This window comes from Grampus griseus, assembly GCF_964374135.1.
Source record: "Grampus griseus genome assembly, chromosome: 3".
Lineage (NCBI taxonomy): Eukaryota > Metazoa > Chordata > Mammalia > Artiodactyla > Delphinidae > Grampus > Grampus griseus.
Genome location: NC_139019.1, coordinates 129,924,673 through 129,941,159, shown reverse-complemented (window position 1 = coordinate 129,941,159; position 16,487 = coordinate 129,924,673). Strand labels below are relative to the sequence as shown.

General features: G+C 50.1%; 1 protein-coding gene across 1 annotated transcript in view; it reads right to left on the bottom strand.

The window, feature by feature from the left end:
* LARP1 (La ribonucleoprotein 1, translational regulator) overlaps positions 1-16,089 on the bottom strand; it is a 58,091-nt gene extending 42,002 nt beyond the window's left edge. The window contains exon 1 of the mRNA XM_082650098.1: positions 15,322-16,089. Coding sequence (XP_082506224.1) covers positions 15,322-15,760 — 439 coding nt within the window. The 5' untranslated portion in view covers positions 15,761-16,089. The remainder of the gene's footprint in view (positions 1-15,321) is intronic.
* Positions 16,090-16,487: the final 398 nt, after the last annotated feature.

The following is a 16,487-nucleotide window of genomic DNA, read 5'->3' as shown; positions in this document are numbered from 1 at the left end:
ATGACTCTGTTGCTGACTCTGGGATCTTTCTTCAGTCTTGAAGCTGGGCAACAGAGGCCTTGAAGGCCTCCAGGGTGCAGCCCAACAACCAGCAAAGAAGAAAGATCTGTGACAGGCTAGTTAATCTTCAGTCTTAGCAAACACCAAAATTACAACTAACTGCTGAACTACCATCGACAAAAAAGACCCAAAACAAACAAAAAACAACGCTGGAACTTACCAAAAAAGATACCCTACATCCAAAGACAAAGAAGCCACAACAAGATGGTAGGAGGGGCACAATTGTGATACAATCAAATCCCATACCTGTCAGGTGGGCGACTCATAAACTGGAAAACAATTATACCACAGAAGTTCTGCCATAAGAGTGAAAGTCCTGAGCCCCACGTCAGGCTTCGCAGCCTGGGAGTCCGGCAACAGGAGGAGCCCCCAGAGAATATGGCTTTGAAGGCCAGCGGGGTTTGATCTCAGGATTCCACGGGGCTGGGGGAAATAGAAACTCTACTCTTGGAGGGCGCACAAAAGGTCACATTCGCACCAGGATCCAGGCTGTTTTTGGGGTGATTTGTTAGGCAGCAACAGATAACCAGAACTACCTTGCTGGTTTACATTGTCACCCCACTAGAATGTAAACTATGTGGGCAGGCCCCTTCTGTCTTATTCCCATCAGTATTCCCATGGTCTAACACTTAGTAGGTTACTGAAATAAATGTGTTAAATGAATGATTTTCACTTTGGTGGCAGCCAAGTTAGTTCCTTCCAGGCAAACAAAGGTTAGGCTCAAGCCCTGGTGCTTCTCTAGATAAGCCTGAGGACTCTGAATACTCAAGACAATCTCTCTAGGGGAATTCCCTGGCAGTCCAGTGGTTAGGACTCTGCACTTCCACTGCAGGGAGCACGGGTTCAATCCCTGGTCAGGCAACTAAGATCCCGCATACTGCGTGGCCAAACCCCCCACCCCCCCGCCAAAAATAGAGACTCTAAATGAAATAGTCCTGGGCTATAGTGCTCAGTTTGGCTCAAATAAACCTCTTAAAAAAAAAAAATGACAATCTCTCGAGATGGGCTGGCTTCCCCTCTCACTGACCTTAGTTGATACTTTGACCCTGGCCTCCACCAGTCCTAGGTTCTAAATCTCGGGGCCGGAAGGGGGTTCTCAGCAACTGCCCAAACTAAGTACAGAACTTAGGTACAGAGGAGGTACAGAACCTCCTCAACAACATTCCTGCCAAGGAATGAGCCACCACTTTTTGCACGCTGCTGGGGGCGCTCAACAACTTTCTGGGGCAGCTCACCTTGGCCCAGAACTTCCCAGAAGCCTAGGTAGAAGAATCCCACAGCCTTGGCCAACCTCTTGGGGATGACACTCTAAAGCTGGTCCAATCAGGTGCGGAAAAGCAATCCCCATTAGATAAAATCTTTCTCAAACTAGTCTTGACCTCTGATTTGATACATAGAACTTAATCCTAGTGGGAAAGGACCTTGAAAGGTCTTCTGGCTCGACCACTTTCATTTACAGAAAAGAGAAAGAAGTCCAATGAGGTTCAGTCAGTCACCCAAGGTGTCTTAGCAACTGAGCCAAACATCTGGGACTAGAAGGCTGGTCCCAAATTCTCCTGCCCAGAGTTCTCTGTCCTAGGGCTCACACCTGTGGAGAAGCCTCTTTGCAGTGTCTGTTGCCCCAGAGGGAATTCAGTGCTCCAATGAGCCTTAGTTCCATTGCCCAAAGAGCAGGATCATGATGCACAAGGCCTCTAGCCAGCATCTTTCCCCTTTCCACCTGAAACACAGTAACATCTGCCTTAGCTGCTCTCATACCTGAAGGGTGTTTGAGCTAGAAAGGGCCTTAGAGATTGCTATCAAGGATGTTACACCCATTTCACAGATGCAGGGAGGGGAGTGAAGTCTCACTGGGGCCTAACATAACTGCAAGCTCACGCCTTAGCATTCAGACAGCTTTCTACTGCTGCTCTGGGGCCTCAGGCCACAATGCCCAGTGGTGTTCTGTCTCCCCATCACACCCGCTCTCCCTCAGAGAGGTGGGTACGGAGACCCCTCCAGGGACTGCATGCAATTCCTGCCCTTAGCCTTAAAGTCTTCCCCACCCTTTACTCTCAAATTCTTCTCGAATAAGGATGCTCTCAGCTTGTGGGCTGGACAGACTGCTGTCCTCTCTCCTTTGTATGATAAAATACACAAAGACTGAGCCCATAGGCCCGATGCAGGCATCCTCGTCTAAAGGGAGCTAGATCCTGACACTGGATAGTAGTCATAAAGGAACAGAGGCTCAGTGTGGCCAGGTCTTCTCATTTTTTTTCATAACAGCTTTACTGATATTATTCACATACCATGCTACTGACCCATTTAAAGTGTACAATTCATTATTATTATTATTATTTTGGTATATTCAGAGTCTGGCTTTTAAAAGAGGAGCTGCAAATCTCCAGGTTTCCAGATACATTTTCTTGATTTTAAAACACAGATGATTACTTTCAACTGTTTTTATTTATTTTTTATTTTATTTTATTTTTATTTTTTGCGGTACACGGGCCTCTCACTGTTGTGGCCTCTCCCGTTGCAGAGCGCAGGCTCCGGACGCACAGGCTCAGCGGCCATGGCTCACGGGCCCAGCCGCTCCGCGGCATGTGGTATCTTCCCGGACCGGGGCACAAACCCGTGTCCCCTGCATCGGCAGGCGGACTCTCAACCACTGCGCCACCAGGGAAGCCCTGTAGACTTTTTAATGACAGCCATTCTGACTGATGATACCTCACTGTAGTAGCCTAATCCTGAGCTAGGCACTAGGGATTCAGTGATGAGCACAGATACTGTCCTGCTTTCATTGGACAATCAAATGGGGAAGAGAACTATTTTGTTTTGTTTTGTTTTGTTGCGGTACGCAGGCCTCTCACTGTTGTGGCCTCTCCCGTTGCGGAGCACAGGCTCCGGACGCGCAGGCTCAGCGGCCATGGCTCACAGGCCCAGCCGCTCCGCGGCATGTGGGATCTTCCCGGACCGGGGCACGAACCCGTGTCCCCTGCATCGGCAGGAGGACTCTCAACCACTGTGCCACCAGGGAAGCCCTCAACTGTTTTTGAGTGAAGGGTAATCAAACGCTGTCAGCAGGCTGAACTGGAATTGAGGCAGTAAAGGGAGTGGATACCCATTTGTAACTTCTACCTTTCAGGACAAAAGCTCCATCATGGCTTTTTTTTTTTTTTTTTAACATCTTTATTGGAGTATAATTGCTTTACAATGGTATGTTAGTTTCAGCTTCACAACAAAATGAATCAGTTATATATATACATATGTTCCCATATCTCTTCCCGCTTGCGTCTCCCTCCCTCCCACCCTCCCTATCCCACCCCTCCAGGTGGTCACAAAGCACCGAGCTGATCTCCCTGTGCTATGCGGCTGCTTCCCACTAGCTATCTACCTTACGTTTGGTAGTGTATATATGTCCATGCCTCTTTATCGCTTTGTCACCGTTTACCCTTCCCCCTCCCCATAGCCTCAAGTCCATTCTCTAGTAAGTCTGTGTCTTTATTCCTGTTTCACCCCTAGGTTTTTCATGACATTTTTTTTCCTTAGATTCCATATATATGTGTTAGCATACGGTATTTGTCTCTCTCGTTCTGACTTACTTCACTCTGTATGACAGACTCTAGGTCTATCCACCTCATCTCACACCAGTCAGAATGGCCATCATCAAAAAATCTAGAAACAATAAATGCTGGAGAGGGTGTGGAGAAAAGGGAACCCTCTTGCACTGTTGGTGGGAATGTAAATTGATACAGCCACTGTGGAGAACAGTATGGAGGTTCCTTAAAAAGCTACAAATAGAACTACCATATGACCCAGCAATCCCACTACTGGGCATATACCCTGAGAAAACCATAATTCAAAAAGAGTCATGTACCAAAATGTTCATTGCAGCTCTATTTACAATAGCCCAGAGGTGGAAACAACCTAAGTGTCCATCATCGGATGAATGGATAAAGAAGATGTGGCACATATATACAATGGAATATTACTCAGCCATCATGGCTTTTGTGTCTTATTTACCCCTGAATTCTGGAGCCTGATACGTAATAAGTACTCAAAAATTTCGGAATGAACAAATCTAGGAAAGTACTTTGCAGATTTACAGCTGCAGAGCCCTACAGGAAACTGCCATCCAAACTCTTTAAATACTATCACCATGTCAAGGAACCCAGTACCTCCTGTGGCAGCTGAATCTGTCGGGGACACTACTGAAAGTTACTACTTGACCAGAGCCAAAACCTACTGACCCTCCACCTCCCACTTGCCATCAGAGCTTTAGCTGTAGGGCCACTTGAAGCAGATCTGTTCAAATGCTGTAGTTCAGAACAACCGGCATTTCCACCCACCCCAAGCTTTGATTCTCTGGGAAAAATAATACTAGTTTCTTCAACCATCCCCTCCCTCTTCACAGTAAGGTGCATGCGTCCCAGTGAGCAGCCACCTCTTGTGTGTTCCTGATTTCCTGTCTCCCCCCCACACTCCCTAGAAGCAGCATCCAGCCTCCCACACCCAACCACGTCCAAACTCCACCCCTACACTCGGCTCCACTTTGGACAAAACCTAAACTAGGCTATTCCATCCAGATAATTGGCCTCTCTTTCTTGTATCACTGTAAAGATATATGAAGAACAGGAAAAGCGCAGACCTCCACTCCCCAAGCAAACCCAAAGCTGCAGAAAGATACCAAACATGGAGCAGGAAGGTTTCACTTCAAAGCACCTGAGGGGCTCCCTGGTGGCGCAGTGGTTAGGAATCCACCTGCCAATGCAGGGGACACGGGTTCGAGCCCTGGTCCGGGAAGATCCCACATGCCGTGGAGCAACTAAGCCCGTATGCCACAACTACCGAGTCTGCGCTCTAGAGCCCGCGAGCCACAACTACTGAGCTCGCGAGCCACAACTACTGAAGCCCGCGCGCCTAGGGCCCGTGCTCCGCAACGAGAGAAGCCACCGCAATGAGAAGCCTGCGCGCCGTAACCAAGAGTAGCCCCCGCTCACCACAACTAGAGAAAGCCCGCATGCAGCAACAAAGACCCAACGCAGACAAAAATAAATAAAATAAAATTTTTTTAAAAAGCACCTGAGCTGTTCTCTCACAGACATTCTACCACTAGGGCACTCTCAAGTGCCACAATATGGGCTTCTCATGCAGGATTATAGCCCCAGTGATTCCTTAATTCCCCTTCACTATGGAGTTGTGTAACAGCCTAGGGCAGGGTAGGAAGAACTGGCTCTAAGTGACATGGGCGGCTTTCCTGTGTATGCTCAGGACCAAACAGCAGGGATAAGCGGCAGAGAGGACCCAGGAAGACACAGGAAGCCTGGCTTTAGCACTTGAGCTCTATTGGCAAATTGAAGACCTGGGTCAAATTCAAGACCTCGAAAGAAGAACCACCAAACACTCTTACGATTATCACTTATTATTTGCCAGGCTCTGGCTGAGCACTCCCCTTCCCCTAGCTCACACTCAGTGATCCTACGACGTGGGTACTCCAGATGTAACTCCATTTTACTGAAGCCCAGAAGTTACCAACCTTTCCAAGGGCACTCACTTGGTAGGTGGCTTGGCTAACTCAAACTGGATGACTAACTCCAAAGTCGACATTCTACCACCCAATATGCTATTTCTTCCTCCAGAGGAAAACAAAATCGGAGTAAACCCAAGAGACACGGGTTCAAGTCTCAGCCTTGCTTTGAACTGACTGTGATCTTGAGCAACTCTATTTCCTTTCTGGGCCTGAAGTACCTAACCTGTAAATCAATAGTTTAGATTCAATGACTTCTGGGGTCCCTTTCAGCTCTAAATACTCCTTCTCCTCTGAAAGGAGAGAAAGGAAATCCAAGCCCCTGAGGGCACAGCAATGGGAACAGAGTTGATAAACGGGCATTGGTCAGGGTAAGCCTGGCTCCCTAAAGCCCAGTATTCTCAGGAACTCACTACAGCAGCCCATCTATGGGCAAATGCAAACCCACTGTTAGCACAGGTATAAAAATGGCTGAATTCAGCTGAAGGGAGATAGCTCTGACGGGAAGGAAACCTTGTGCACGTAGCTATCTCTGGAAAAGCCCACAGAGCCAAGCTGCAGAGAGGCTGGTGGCAGGCAGCCTAGATGTGGACCTAGAAGTCCCACCACATGGGTGCTTTCCCTGGTGGAGGTGGGGATTCCCGTACGGAAGCCTATCCCCCTACCAGGGCCGCCTCCTCTTTCCAGCTAAACGGCTGCAGCAGCGCAAGCAGGCTGGGGCTCTTGGCTTAAGCATGGACTCAGCCTAGGCCAGTCCATCAGCAATTGTGATTCTCCCAGGAACTGAAACGCATTCCAGATAATCTGGCCTTCTGAAAGGTCAGAGGAATCCCCCACACTGGAGCTGCTCCCTACCCCTTAAGGATGACAGCTGATAACTGTCCTAGACATACACTTCAGGAAAGACTCGGAAGTCTGCTCCCTTTGTAATCCAGGAACCTTGCCCCAAAGGATCAGACAGGAAACCCCAAATCATCTATTCTTAACCTAAGAGGTTCTGCCACGTGGTAAAAGCAATCTTTCAAAAGCAAAAATCTGACCAGGCCACTCCCTCACTTAAAATCTTCAAAAGCTCCCTACTGCCTTCCAGTTAAAATGAGAATTTATACTACTGCCACAGGGAGTTACTCAGTTCTCTGAACCTCATGGCCTTTCCTCAACCAAGACAGCTCTCTTTCCAGACCTTTTCTCAGATAAGTCCTACCTGTCCTTCCCATTTCAGGTTAGCCACTGCTTCCTCCAGAAGGACTTCTCTGACCTAGACTGAACTGGGTGCTCCCTGCTGCACTCCCAAAGAATCCCACAGCTTTCTTACACAGCACTTTCCATTATGGATTGTGAGTGTGTGTGTTCTTTGTCAACACAGATTTTTATTATTCACTGTGGTATTCCCCTATGCCAGACTCAAAATGTGAATGATGCTGTTAAAAGTACGAGATTCATTCATTCATTCATTAAATGTTCACTGAGCTGCCTACTATGTGCCAGGCATGCTTAGGTGCTGGGGATAAAGCAGTGGTCAAACACCAAAGACCCTCATCCAATCGTGATAAAAGCTAAGAAGAGGGCTTCCCTGGTGGCGCAGTGGTTGGGAGTCCGCCTGCCGATGCAGGGGACACGGGTTCGTGCCCCGGTCTGGGAAGATCCCACATGCCGCGGAGCGGCTGGGCCCGTGAGCCATGGCCGCTGAGCCTGCGCGTCCGGAGCCTGTGCTCCGCAATGGGAGAGGCCACAACAGTTGAGAGGCCCGCGTACAGCAAAAAAAAAAAAAAAAAGAAGAAAAATGAAGCAGGGTAAAGGGATGGGGATAGACAGTATGGGGTGCAGGCTTGCTATTTAATATAGGGTGGTCCGGGAAGGCCTCTCCATCTCAATGAATGGAACAGGAACCTGAAGAAAGTGAGGGTGTGGCCCATGCGGCTATCTGGGGGAAGAGCATCGCAGAACAAAAGCCCTGAAGCAGGAGGGTGCACAACATGCTCCAGGAAAAGCAAGGACCAATGTTGTTGGAAGAGGAAAGTGGTAAAAGATGACGTCAGAGCTGAAGGTCAGGGCAAGGGGACGTCTGGGGAGCCAGATCAAGAAGAAACGCTAAGGACTCTGAATTTTACTCCGCTATTGAAGCCATGAGAGGACTTTAAGCAGGAGTGACAGGAGACCAGTTCAGAGGTTCCTGCAACCTTCTAGCTGAGCAGTAATGGTATGTGGACCAGGCTGGCAGCCAAGGAGGTGGTAAAAAGAAAGCATTTAGCTTTGGTCACAGTTTTTGGAGCCAAAAGGATGTAATGGTAAATTAGATGTGAGGTGACAGAGAAATAGAGGTGCCAAGAATGACCCCAAGGTTTTTAGTCTGAGCAATCAGAAGGACAGAGCTGCTTATTAATCTCTCCTGAGTCTCACTTTCCTTATCTGTGAAGTGGGGATAAAAAGAGCACCTGCTGAGCAGGTTACACAGGATAACTGCAATATCACTATTACTTATAGTGGGGTTATCAGGAGCTTCAGTAAGCTAGGGTATGTGGAAAGGAGAGCAAAAACCAGAGCTCAGGCGGACCATGCATCCAGATGGCTCCTGGTAACTGTGGGACTGAATTCAGTTCCTCTGAAAAGCTTAGAACTTCATTTTAAAGGAAGGAAGAGAAAAGGCTACCTGGAGTTGCTGGAATGTATGTTCAGACGGGAAGGTGGTTACCACAACAATCTTGGAGGGTTATTACAAAGTACCCTGTACACAGGCCTCCGATGGAGGGAGATTTATGTGGCCGGCTTTACAAAATTCATCAGAAAAGCCCACATACCTCACCTTCCACACCGGCTTTGCCAGTCCAAAGGCACAGTCAAAGGAAAAGTGCCACATCAAGACTGTCCCTCTGATTCTGGGAAAGTCCCTCATGGAGATACCGTAGGCTATCTGCCACGAAAAATTGGCCAGTTGGCCCTGGTAACTATTACATAGCACTGCTTGACAATGAAGTTAACTCCAGATTATCCATCCTCACTTAGGAAAGGCATGGATAACCCCTCAGAATGGGTAATTACCTCAAACTACATATACAGTTGACCCTCAATAACGCGGGGTTAGGGCGCCAACCCCCAGCTCAGTGGAAGATCCATGTGTAACTTTATAGGTTGTGCAGGCTATCTGCTGTTCCTCCCTATCTGCGGTTCTGCATGAGCATGGACTCAACCAACAGTGGAGAGTGTAGGACTCAAGTATTTATGCAAAACAATCCACACGAGTGGACCCATGCACTCGTGTTGTTCAAGGGTCAACTGAACCTGGCTTTGGAATGCATCTTCTGGAAGCTAAACCACTTACATCTATCTGTGTGGGACATTTTAAGTCATGAACTGGGCTACCCCACAACGAGGTATCAATTTGATCCTCAAAACAACCTCAGCATAGGGGTTACTCCCATTCTGGGAACAAGAAAACCAGCATGTTCTGATTTAAATCCCATCACCTACCCCTGTGCTCCTTCACCTCGCTGTTTCCTGTGCTTTCATTAGCCAGTTATCAAAACTTATTTTCTTTCACAAACCCCCAGCAGGAAAACTGTCCTCTCTCCTGGCCACTCCCTTAGATCACTCTGGACGAGCCAGGGAGGTCTGTGAGCCCTCTGGAGGCCCCAACACCCTCATTACTCCCTTTTAGGTTGTCTGGGATTTTGCAAACAGGGGCACTCCCATCTGCCAAGCTCTGCGTGGTAAAGAGGTTTTTGTGGTTTCAGGTCCACTATTCCGCCTCCTCTCCCTGCCCGACTCCCACAGAAAGGGAAAGACTGCTGAGTAACAGCTCTAAAATACTTACTCTAGCCTAGGTCCCACTGCAGACAGGGGCTGGGTCAGCCAAGAAAATCCCCCCTCCACTCCGCCCCCCAACCCTGGGAGGTTCAGAGTTCAGGACTGCTGAGACTGCCCCCTACCTGCCAAGGGCCTAGGACCACCTCCAAAGCACCTCTCCCTCCCTAACAGGCACTCATTTCCCGGTTAGGGTAAAACTCAAACTCCCTTCAGGGGGCAGGCAGCTGAAGGTTCCTGGAGAAGGCCTCCTTCCCTTCTCCCCTTCAGAGGGTGTCCTAATTGCGTGCTTTCTTCACAAGAGAAGAAAGTGATCTGAACTACAGGAAAAGAGCTTCAAGCCCTCGTTTACCAAGCCCAACCTAACAGTTATTTGCCAGAGGTGCACAATATAACCAGCTATGGAGTTTAAAACAAACAAAAAACAACCATAATGCCATTATCACCCTTGACAAATAATTCCTTAATATAATCTAAACTGATCAGTTATCCTCAATTGACACCAAAATTTCTTCTTATAGCCTGTTTGTTCGAATCAGGATTCAAACAAGATCCACACGAGGCATCTGACTAACGTCTCAACTCTTCATCCATAACAGTTCCCTCTTTTAAAAATGTTTATTTTTTTAACTGAACGTGATGTACAATATTATATGTTACAGGTAGATAATACAGTGAGTCATGATTTTTAAAGGTTCTACTCCATTTATAGTTATTATAAAATATTGGCTATATTCCCTGTGTTGTACAATACATCCTTGTAGCTTATTTTATACATAGTAGTTTATACCTCTTAACCCCCTACCCCAATATTGCCCCTCCCTCCTTCCCTCTCTCCCCACTGGTAACCACTAGTTTGTTCTCTATATCTGTGAATCTGTTTCTTTTTGTTATGTTCACTAGTTTGTTGTATTTTTTTGAACGCCACTTATTTATTGACAAGATAATCTGTCTTGTAGAATTTCTCACATTCAGAAATTGGATAACTGCTACCTCATGGTCAATCAATGCGTTCCTCTAACCTCACAGACCTATGGTTCTATTAGGTGTGGGTTCAATTTCTATTTGGTGGAGGCAATTTTTATAGACAGCACTGTGTACTTTCTATTACCACATTCATTGTAAGGCACTTAATGCCTGGTTGCTACACAGGTTGCTCTGATATGAACCCCCAAGCAATTGGCTCAGGTTCCTGAAGCCAGAAGAGTATCTCCAGCACTCACAGAACCTGGATTCAAAACTGGAGTTCTTAACCACTATGGCAGATACGAATATACACACTTAAAAAGCTTTGCTTTGTAAAAATTGGGAATTACTGTTGTACACCTGAAACTTACATAATAATAATAATAAAAGGCTCTGCTTTGGTTTCTTTTGTGGGGAAGGGGTTTATCGGAGAAAGTGTTTTTGATACTAAAAAAACTTTGAAGACATATTCCAATTCCCTCATTTTACAGATGAAGAAACACAGGTACAGAGAAAGTATGGGGGTTGCTAGTGTCCACAATGCTGGACACAAGCAGAATTACAAGTGAAATGAACACTACTAACAATGGTGATCATTTATTATAGCTAGCACTTATTAGATGCTCTGTACCTGGCATTAAGCTAAAGGTTATGCTAAACATCTTGATTTTCACGACCCTATGAAATAGTTACTACCATTACTCCCATTTTGAGGAGGAAGGAACAATGGTTTAGAGAGGCTGAGTAATTTGCCCAAGATTGCACACCAAGTTAGAAGCAAAGCTGGGACTCAAAATTACAGACTGTGTAATTCCACCCAGTCCACTTCTAGTGGTGAGGAAGGAAGGAGCCAGGGTCTGAAGTAGCTCTGACACCATGAGGTCTTCATGCAACGAAGACTGACTGATCCACATGGATGCCCCACAGAGTACAACCAGTTGTGGGGTTGGTGGGGGAGGGAAGATGGGAAAGGGCCCAAACCCAGGAAGAAAACTGAGACTGGGAGTGGAGGTTTATTTGGGGCCAGTTCAGTGTGGTGGCAGATTCCTGGGGTTGCCATGGGTTAGCTGGGATTATAACCCTTTTTTATTTTGTGTCACCAGTTAGCTGCACTTCAAAGAGACACAGAAAAAAATGATGCCCAGAATATAAATATTCAAGTCTCAGGCCCTGCCCCCGACTTTCCTCTAAAGAGAAATGAAGAAAAAGATCACAGTACTGGTGTTTTCTTACTACACAAAGTTAGAAGTGTCAGACAATCAACCCACTGATTCCCTGCTAGGGTTGCTGGAAGCTTGTGGGGATGATATGCTCTCAAGTCTCTACCTACTACATGTACACCAGCCACAGCAAATTCTTAGTTCAGTTAGGCTCGCCTTTCCCCACAGCCCTGAGAGCACGTGAACACTCCGCCAAAAAGTAATCTTTACGAAAGGCAAATAAATTAAAACTTATTTTTAAAACATTCATCATAACACATTCCAAAGAAAAAACAGCCAATTACTTGGGTCATCAACCTTTAAGATTATCCATACCATGCCCTTCATGTCTGTGGATAAGCAAAAGCCCACTTTTAAGGAGACAGATCCCATATGTTTCAGGGAGTACTAATACAATGCCAGAAAAGGAAAGTACAACACTCTCCAACCCCCTCATTTTACAGGTGGAGAAAACAGAGACCCAGAAAAAGTCCCAGAAAATCCCACAGTTTCAGTCTCCCAGACATGGTACAACAGAAAACACATGCCAGGCACCAAGCTAAATACTTCACACATATCATCACAGTGAATGCTCACAATAGCCCCATGAGGCAGATACATAATTTAATTTCTAGAATACAAATGGAGAGGCTGCGGCACAGAATGGTTCAGTAGCCTGCAGGAGGCACAGCTAAGCAAGTGGTTGAGCTGGCATTTGAACCCATGCAGTTTTGGTCCCAGAACCTTTGCTATGTATCACTTCTTTTTTTTTTTTTTTTAATTTATTTATTTATTTTTGGCTGTGTTGGGTCTTCGTTTCTGTGCGAGGGCTTTCTCCAGTTGCGGCGAGCGTAGGCCACTCTTCATCGCAGTGCGCGGGCCTCTCACTGTCACGGCCTCTCCCGTTGTGGAGCACAGGCTCCAGACGCGCAGGCTCAGTAGTTGTGGTTCACGGGCTTAGTTGCTCCGCGGCATGTGGGATCTTCCCAGACCAGGGCTCGAACCCGTGTCCCCTGCATTGGCAGGCAGATTCTTAACCACTGCGCCACCAGGGAAGCCCTCACTTCTTTAACTAAGACATCTTGCCTCTCTCATACTTAAAGAGTTGTGGCTAAGATAAGGAAAAAATATTTAATGTTTTCAAAATATTCTAGGGGAAGAAAATACAAAAAACCAAAATGCAAATCCCAAGATTTAAAACTACTAAGACACAGAAGCTTAAACCAGACCAGAGAACCCCGCAAGAAAGGGGGGATATAGCAAAACATCTTTTATTACTAGTTACTGCATGTGTCCCTTAAAGAACTAAAATACTAGCATCTGAGCCAAAAGGAGAGCTAAAAATAGGCATTTGCAGCAAGCTTTGGAAAGCTTTTGGCTTGCTTATGAGGCACCCAAAACATATGCATCACAGAACACAAAATTTCCCAAGACCACACTGTCATTCCATCGGTGTGTCATTTAAACTTGTCCAAGCTGTAAATAAAATCAGGGCTGGAAAAGGGCCTTAGTGATCCACGTAAACTTCAAAGAAAGTGCCACCATCTACCCTGACCACAAAATTCTCCCTCAAAAAGCATCCAAGCCCTAACAACTGGCTTAAACAGAAAAGCTACTGAATTCAGAGTTTGTCAAAGACTATTCTGCAAGTTCAAAACCAATGAGTAGACAAGACACTTTCTTACCTAACAAGAACAGAGTAAATCTACCGGACTCAGAATTTTGCTGTGGGCACTTAAAGTAAGTTGGCTTTTCTAAGAACTCAGAGGTAAAGGCGAGATGCCAGCCAAGCTGTCCTCTTCCAAGGATCAATAACCCCAGTGATGCACCCTATCAAGGGCCCCTGGACTTGCACAAAATGCCAGCTCAAGCACCCAATACCACCTGATGTCATGCTGATGTAAAACCCACAAGGTAGGTTCACCATTAGCTAAGCAGCAGCAGCCAGAGTGAGTAGCCCCATTTAAACTTCTGAGGAGTGCTCTCTCCTGGGCATGATTATACCTCCTTGAGTTTAAAGAGGGGGGAAGGACCAAAGAGTGTCTTAAAGTTGCTATTCCTCCCTCTGTGGGTGGATCAGGAGGGATTTGCAAGAAAATGGAGGTTTCAGCACTGCCCTTTGCATAAGAGGGTTCTGGAAGGAACGGGGGGAAGGGGAGGAGGGCAAAAGGAAGAGAACACGGTTTGAGGTACTATTAGTAAACGCCAAATGTCCCCTCCTCCAAATGAAGCAACCTTAAAAGAAATAAAAATTACAACATGCCATTTTCAGAATTCGCTGTTCTGGTTCCCCTAGGACTACAAGGGATTCTATTCCCTTGAATGTAAAGGCATTAAGCTTCCCTTTCCCCATTTTGATGGTTTAAACCAGTCAGCCTCAACCAGCGCTACAGAAGGGGAGGAGTTTTGAAAAACCAATACGGCTATGGCCACAGGCCATCATTCTAGCTCCAAGCGTGTTTTAACACCGAACCACTACAGAAAGACCCTGAACCGAAGAATCCAGCACCACTGTGCCTATACGCGCCGGCAAAGGGAGCAGGGCGGGCGCGCCCCCTACTAAAGCCGACGATCTATTTTTGGCAAAGGAAGGCCGAGCCGAACCTCCATATTCTGCACCGCCTCTCTCCCCCCAGCGCCACTGACAACGCTCTGCGGGGACTTCCCACCTTCCCCAAGAGGCCGGGTCCAAAAGGACCCAAAGCCGAGAAGGGAGAGGGAGGGCGCGCGGAGCGCCGGTCGGCAGTCACATGCCACTCGCCGCGCGGGGTGGCACCACGTTGTCCCGGCTGCGGAGGAATGCCGGGAAGGAGGAACGCGCACTCACACCCGCGCACACGCACACTCCTGGCCGCGCCGCCCGCCCGCACCCGCCTTCCACCCCGAGCGCCGAGGCGGGCCCCGAACGCCCAGGCCGAGCGGTCGCGAGCAGCCCGCGGGTCGGCGGCGCGGCGTAAGACGCCCAACTGTCACCCGCCCGCCCTCCCGGCCCTGCCACTCCCTCCCCCGCCGCCACACGCCCCTCGCGTCGCCGCATGCCCCCTTACTCGCCTCACATTTCCCCCTCACTGGATGCCCCGCACGCTCTCCATTCGGCTCCCTCTCAAGACGGAAGGTCCCCAGGATCAGGGAGGGAAAGCACCGAATTCAATGACACGTTGGGTTTCCTCTTCTCCCCATTCTGCCCGTAACCGACCCCTGAACCCATCGCCAATGGCCATTCTACCACCTAATACTATCTACTCGAGAACAAAACTTGTTAACTTTTAAATCCCGAATCTGTGTGGTCGGTATGAACTCACTGCCGGGCGTTTTGCTGCCTATGACATATACTTATTAAACATTTACAACATGGGGACGATCGCAACGCTACCAAAACGAGAAGCATGGGGCGGAGTGGTAAGAGGGGGCTTCCCCAGGAAGGTTCAGGCTGGAAACCGTCTCTTACACTAACATGCGATAGGGGGAGAGAGCCCTTTTCACCGAAACCAGCGCCCACCCTCTCCCCGCGAGGTAGGCCCGGACCACGCCGTTGCCCACTAACCGCTGCGGCCCAGGCGGTGGCCGCAGCCTCCCGGAGGCCGGGCCCTCTGGCAGGGGCAGGTTCCTGAGTGTGCTGGGGGACAGGGCACGGCGACCCGAATGAGCCAGGAGATAATAAAAAACAAAAACCCCGAGTCACCACGACCAGCGGCGGACCCCCGGGCCCTGGAGGCCGCTGGGGGAGGGGACGCCTATGTCCCCGGAAGAGGCCCCGGGCCCAGGATACCAAACAGAAAGACCCACCTGGAGGAGACTGTCCGTTCACGGTGGCCAGGACCGGCGGCAACGCGTTCTTCGTCCACGGGTTCACCTTGGGCGGAGGGGCCTCCACGAAGTCTCGGCGCCCGGCGCCCGCGGCTCCGGCAGCTCCTCCGCCAGCGGCCGGCTCGCCGCCGCCGCCCTCCTCCCCGTCGCTGACGGCCGGGCCCTCGGCGCCAGGCGGCTGCGGCGGCCGCGGGCTCTCGCGCTCCAGCTGCCCTGTGCCCTCCTTGTGTGGCTTGGCGCAGGGCGGCCGAGGTCTCCGGGCGCCGCCGTCCGGCTCCCCCCCTCCGACGTCGTTCGCCCCGGGCTCGCCCTTGCCCTCGGACGACGGCGGCGGCTTCTTCCTCACCAACCCCCCGTGCTCTTCGGCCTGCAAGAGTGGGGCGCCCCCCGGCAGCAGCGGCTCCACCTGAGTGGCCATCTGCGCGCCCGCCCCCCCGGAGAAGCCGGGCGCGCCCGAGGCTGCCTCCCCCGCCTCGAACTTGGCTCTCCGAGCGCCCGCGACGCCTTCCTCCGGGGCGCTGGGCCCCAGTCCCGGCGGAGAAGGGTCGGGGTTCACGCTAGGCGCGGCTCCCCTCCGGGTCGGATGCAGCCGCCGTAGATCCAAGGCCCGCTGGCCGGGCGGGGGGGGGGACGAAGGCCCCCCACTATGCGGTCCAGGCCTCCTCGGCGCGCGTCCCCCCCCGCCCGTTCCTCGCAAGGCGTCCCCACCCCGAGCCTGGCAGGCTTCTCGTCCCGTCCCTCCCTCCCCCCCGCCGCCGGGGCGGCCCGGGCTTCCCGGCTCGGGGGCTGCAGCAATATGGACGGACGGGGGAGAGGCGCGGCGAGCCGAGCTGACCACGCGATCCGCGGCAGGCGGCGGGCGGGCGCGCGCCTCGCGACGCAGCGGGCAAGGGGAGGGGAAGGCGCAACGGGGCCGCGCCCGCCGGAGCGGGCAGTGGGCGACGGGAGGGCGAAGGCGGCGGGAGCGCGCGCGCAGGGCCTCGCAGCCCCGCCCCTTGCCCCGCCCCTCGCCTCCGATTCCTCGGCGCACCTCGGGGCTGGTGGGTGAGGGGTACTCAGACCTGACGGGGGCGAGCACGTGCCTGATGCAATTCGGGAGCGGGCGGGGGCAGCGAGCCGGGCAGGAGAGAAGGGATGGTAAAGAG